Source organism: Belonocnema kinseyi, chromosome 7, assembly GCF_010883055.1.
Source record: "Belonocnema kinseyi isolate 2016_QV_RU_SX_M_011 chromosome 7, B_treatae_v1, whole genome shotgun sequence".
Classification (NCBI taxonomy): Eukaryota; Metazoa; Arthropoda; class Insecta; order Hymenoptera; family Cynipidae; genus Belonocnema; species Belonocnema kinseyi.
The window spans coordinates 69,981,072-69,986,360 of NC_046663.1; the positions used below are offsets into that span (position 1 = coordinate 69,981,072).

The following is a 5,289-nucleotide window of genomic DNA, read 5'->3' on the forward strand; positions in this document are numbered from 1 at the left end:
AATATTTGAGTGTAATTTTCGTTCTTTGTATATGTTTATTTTCTTTCCTCTACTAATAATTTTTGAAATAATTTTTCAGATTTTCATTACAACTTAATGACACATAGATGGATTCAACCTTTTTCCAAACTTTCTTACGTAGTTTATCTTCTCCACTTTGCCATTCAATCATATGATCTTAGTACTGCACGAGAACCGTTTGTTTTTTCACTTTACAATACGGTAAATATTGCTGAATATTTATTCATATTATATAGTTTTCGAATTTAAACTTAATTTTATGTTGCAGGTAATGTATTTGGTCGTAGACATCATTTTTGTGTTGATTTTGTCATTACTTTTCGTTGTGGTGATAGAAGAACCGTTCAAAAATATTGGAAATCTGTTATTCAGAAGAAAAGAAGCAAACAAGCCACAAGTCAAGTAAGTTCAAAATAGTTAATTAAAATTAACGTACGTAATAAAGTGATTAACGTATTATTTTGAGTTAAAATAAAATTTCTGTTTCAGATTATCTTAGGAAATCTACAAGAAACGGGATTAATTCGAATGATCGTACTGGGCTGAAACGCTCTAGTCGGATAGCCGACTACCCGCTTATTGTCTGCCTTCATTCGTGCAATAGACGAATGCCAGCAGGTGCAGGTATACAGTCGTCTTTTCAGCGTCGATTAGCCGACTAGCTAGTTATTCGGCTAATCGACTGGTTCGGCTAGTGGACTACGACATACATATATATCTGGCTCTTGTGTGCGTTAGAATTTTCTTATTTTAATAAATATGGTTGGCTAAAATATAAGCAGCTGGCTTTGTAAAGCTTTATAATAAAAAGGAAGTGTTTCCGGTTTAATCGCATGCAAAACTCCGAATATTGCCAAAGTTTCATGGCCATTGTAGTTCACTTCTTGAGGGCTAACCTGCAGAGGTGATTCTGGCAAGTGAGCAAAGCGACGCCCTTAAGTAGTCAACATTTTTCGAGGAGGCCCGTACTTTCCTGGACTGTTATAAATTAAAATTACATACAGAGGCCAGTACCCCCCCCCCCCTTGAGTTCTGGTTTTCCTGTCGACAGGTCAGGCAATGTTCACGAAATGTCATTAATATTTATAGTTTTTCATAAAATTGAAAAGCAATACATCTCCTTTTTATTATAATAAATCACCGTAGAAGCATTAAATCTATTTTCTAATGGTAGCAAAATCTTTTCTCTTTTCACAAGGCTTTCATTCAAAACATTATGCAAACCAATTTTCCACTCTGATCTCATTGCCCAATCTTTTTTCGTCCAATGTTGATTGCAGGCTCTAATATCGCACAGAAAGAGAAAACATGGATTATTTGTATTCCTTAACAGTAAGCCAGTCAAAATATTGCTCATCTTATAATCACCTTAAACGTACCAATTGTGAGATTTGTAGTCCAATTTCTGCAATAGGTACTTACAAATGTCATATGATTCTTTCAAAACGGTAGAATGACCTAGCGGAACTGCAGCATGTTCATTTCCTCTGGTTTAATTCCCCAATGGGCACAAAGTTTGGCGACGTCTTAACGACATCGTTACGACATCTTTACGATAACTTTAGGACATCCTATGTCCATGTCGTTAAGGTGGCTTTACGATATCGTAAATAAGTCGTATGATCTGACGATGTCTTTACGACATCGCAAATACATCCAAACGACATGGACATAGGATGTCGTATAGTTGTCATAAAGATGTCGTTAAGATGTCGTAAAGACGTCGCTAAATTGTGTGCCCACTGGGTCTCCTATTTCATACAAATTAATTAGACCTTTTACGTCATTACAAAAACACAACAAAATTTTCCATAGAAAAAAATGGTAAAAATTCTCTTTCTCTATTTCTGTAGCTAGTGATTTTAGTTTCAGGTAGTAAAAAATTTCTTTTGTGGAGTTTTGAAGACAATAGTTCACCTTGATCTTTAGGAAGACTCAAATCGCGAACGAGATCATCTAATAGGATGTGAGATCGATGGAATAACAGGATTGTGAGATCTTGCAAGAAGACTTCTCTTTGATATCGTGACACCAGACACATCTGGATAAACAATGCGGTTGGCATTTTTTTTATTGTAGCCTGATATATTACAAGCAGAAAAATAACAGTCTGTGTCATGACTTTTGCGATCACGCCACATGACTGGCTTAATAACTACCTCTGTTTTAATATTTTCTCAGTGATTCAAATTCCAGCAACAAGAATTACAAATAGATCTTGGAACCCAATTCTTATCGTAGTTGTGCACAACTTTATTGTAGCATTTTGTTTTTTCTTGATTGTGTCAGTGATCGGTCTTCGATCTTTTTCCGTCTCGTATTTTCCACAGAGATAACAAAATTGATCAATTTTATCGATACATGGCGTATGAGAAGACATTATAAACAGATGTTAAGAGAGCACACGGATGCAGAAAAAGATAGCAATGATTGAAATACTATTTTAGAATAAACTGCTATTGATAAAAATTATGTTGGGTAAAAATACTCGCCAACTATCCTGAAACGGACTGTCGTAGAGAGAACAGCCGCTGGAGACAAACACCTGGAAATATTCATCGCCAACTATTCTTAAGAGGACTGTCAGAGAGAGAATAGTCTGTGGAGATAAACAGGCTTGCAGGTTATTGCGATCTCGGGTTAACCGTCCTGGGGTTTAGAGCTTGCGGGTTATTGTGTTCTTGATTGAACTTTTCTGTGGCATTTGGGATTTACTTGGCATTGATATTATGTTGACAGCCTAGCATATCAAGTCAGATTATCGCACTGGTAGAAATACATTGCCACATATGGTTTTGCATAAGTATTTGAGGTGATTTTTTTCCAAAGCTTTCCTTAAGATTTTTCATATTCAGCACACATTAAATGTGAGTTCGATCCATGTTTTATATTATGTAATGCGATATTAGATAGCTTGCTCTTTATAATTAGACGCTAACTATATCCGCCATTTTGAATGCTACACGTGCAAAATGCCATCTTAACGTATCGCATGACAAAATAGACTTTACACGTAGAAAATTAAGGGAGAGTTTATTGTTGAACCTCGCAGATATTTACGAATGTATGTCAGCATCATCTGATGGAGCAATTCTGAGTTTAGAATTGGATTTAGCGCATCAAATTCCTTCGCGTACACCAGGTCCGGTCTATGGGTGTGGAATTTCGTCGAATTTTGTCGGCCTGTCTTCTTTTTATATGTACCTATCCCTGTGACTCGAAAATCGATCATTTTTCCTCCTTTAAACTGTACAATAAAATCTTATTACTTGCGTTGTAATGGGAAAAAGTTTCTCGTGAGAAATCACTTACTTTTTCCAGTCGTTGCACAAAACACTATTCTAAAGCTTTGTTTCCCGTTCTTTCGACTGATTGTAAGCCTACTAAGCAATATGGTGACAATGTATGTGGCCCATCGACATATAGTAATGGACTGCTGGCTACGGCTGTCGAAAGTGGACTAGGGTATAGAAAGAGAGGACAAATCGAGAAAGTTGACCTGACCTTTTCTAAAGATGGTGATTGTCGATTGGTCAGTTGATGTTTTTCCAAAGAAAGCAGGTGGAAGATGAGTAGAACCAACCACCATCCTGAGAAAAGGACAGGTCGACTTTATCTGTTTGTTCTCTCTCTTTATTTGCTAGTCTATTTCCGGCAGCCGCAGCCAGCTGTCCAGTGACATATGTCAATGATGTGACCATTGCTCCCTCTGCAACCCGCGTCTCTATTCAAGAAGTGAGCTAACGCCATCTCCGTGGGAAACATCAACTATTTCTACACCCCTCACTGCCTCTTGGCTCGCGTGCTCTGCTTCGTAACTTTGCCGTTTTTACCCATAGGTAAAAATGCGAGATATCAGTGCAAGTTCTGGACGGTTTTTACGCGAATAAGTGAGACAAGGAGTTTTAATAACGTTAAGAAAGGTGTCTGGATGAACTTGAAGTGAATACGAGGAAAGGAGTGAAGCAGAGGTGTGAAAATTGGCTAAAATTAAAAGAGGAACTTGTAGAAAGTCAGCAGTGGGACTCCGATGTCATTCGATTTCTACAAGGTACTAAAGTTCGATTCGACTCAAATCGAAAGTCCCTAGAATGATACTTAGGGCCCAAAATTGTTCGATATCTTTCGAGTCGAAGATACTACATTCTAAAAGCATAAATTAGAATAGAATGTTAGGCGGGTGAATTGTGTAAAATTTTATTGTCATATATTAAGGAAATCAAGTATATAAGAAAATGAATGTAGTTTTAGGTATTTTTGAGAATTTTTTTTATTTGATATATACTGTATATTGAGCTTGTATTTATTTAGTGTTTGGCTGATAAATGATGAAAATATCATTAACACGGTGCATTAAAACAGAAAAGAACTACTGAACTTGTAATAATCTGAAGTTACGTTTACGTAAGTAATTGGATGAACTAAGTACAATAAGAATAGTACAATAATATTTCACACTCGAACCGATTGTCGTTTGTGAAATCCTATTATCAAAGTAATACGATCAAAATGATACTCCGGGAACCAATGTTCGAGAAAAAGATACCGCATTTTATTCAGCTTTATTGGACAATTCTTTAGTGGTCGACTTGCACTTATATTTTTATTAAATCTTTCCTATTTGGGAAATTTTTTAAATAATCCAGGTTCAGCCAAAGGAACGCACGTTTGTTGGATTTATTACGACTAAAAGATATGTTATTATTATTTTCCATAGCTAAGTGATTATTACTTGATGAAAAATAAAAGTTTCAGTTATTTTTTAAACTGCTTTTTAATTGCCCAAACAATTTCGATAAAAACTTTTGTTTTCTCTGATGAGTCACGAAATGATTATATTTTTCATATCTAGTTAGTATTTTATTAAATGTTATATAAAGAGTGAACATATTTCTTAAAATAATATTTAATACAACAAACTTTTATGGAATATTTTGTTAGAAAAATGAAAGTGCAAATTTCTTTTTTTTGAAAAATTAATTATTTTAAGTAGTAATATAAAAATTTCATTTGGGTTTGAAAATTGATCCTGTTTAGTTAAAAATTGAACTATCTGCTTGATAATTCATGTATGTTGTTGAAAATTCAACTGGTTGATTAAAAATTTATCTACCTTTTTTAAAATGCAATATTTTTACTTGAAAAGTTATTATGAAGAATTATACCTATGAATATTTCTTGAAAATGAGTCTTTTTTGGTCTTTTTTTATTCCTTTTTCTGGATCTACATTTTATATTTCTCCAATTCTGCACATTTAGAATTGAAAT

At 34.7% G+C, this 5,289-nt stretch overlaps 1 protein-coding gene across 1 annotated transcript in view; it reads left to right on the forward strand.

Annotated features, from left to right (window-relative positions):
- Positions 1-834, forward strand: part of LOC117177186 (nose resistant to fluoxetine protein 6-like) — a 2,504-nt gene extending 1,670 nt beyond the window's left edge. Inside the window, exons 6-8 of the mRNA XM_033367710.1 lie at positions 80-222; positions 290-423; positions 511-834. Of these exons, the coding sequence (XP_033223601.1) occupies positions 80-222; positions 290-423; positions 511-520 (287 nt within the window). The 3' untranslated portion in view covers positions 521-834. The remainder of the gene's footprint in view (positions 1-79; positions 223-289; positions 424-510) is intronic.
- Positions 835-5,289: the final 4,455 nt, after the last annotated feature.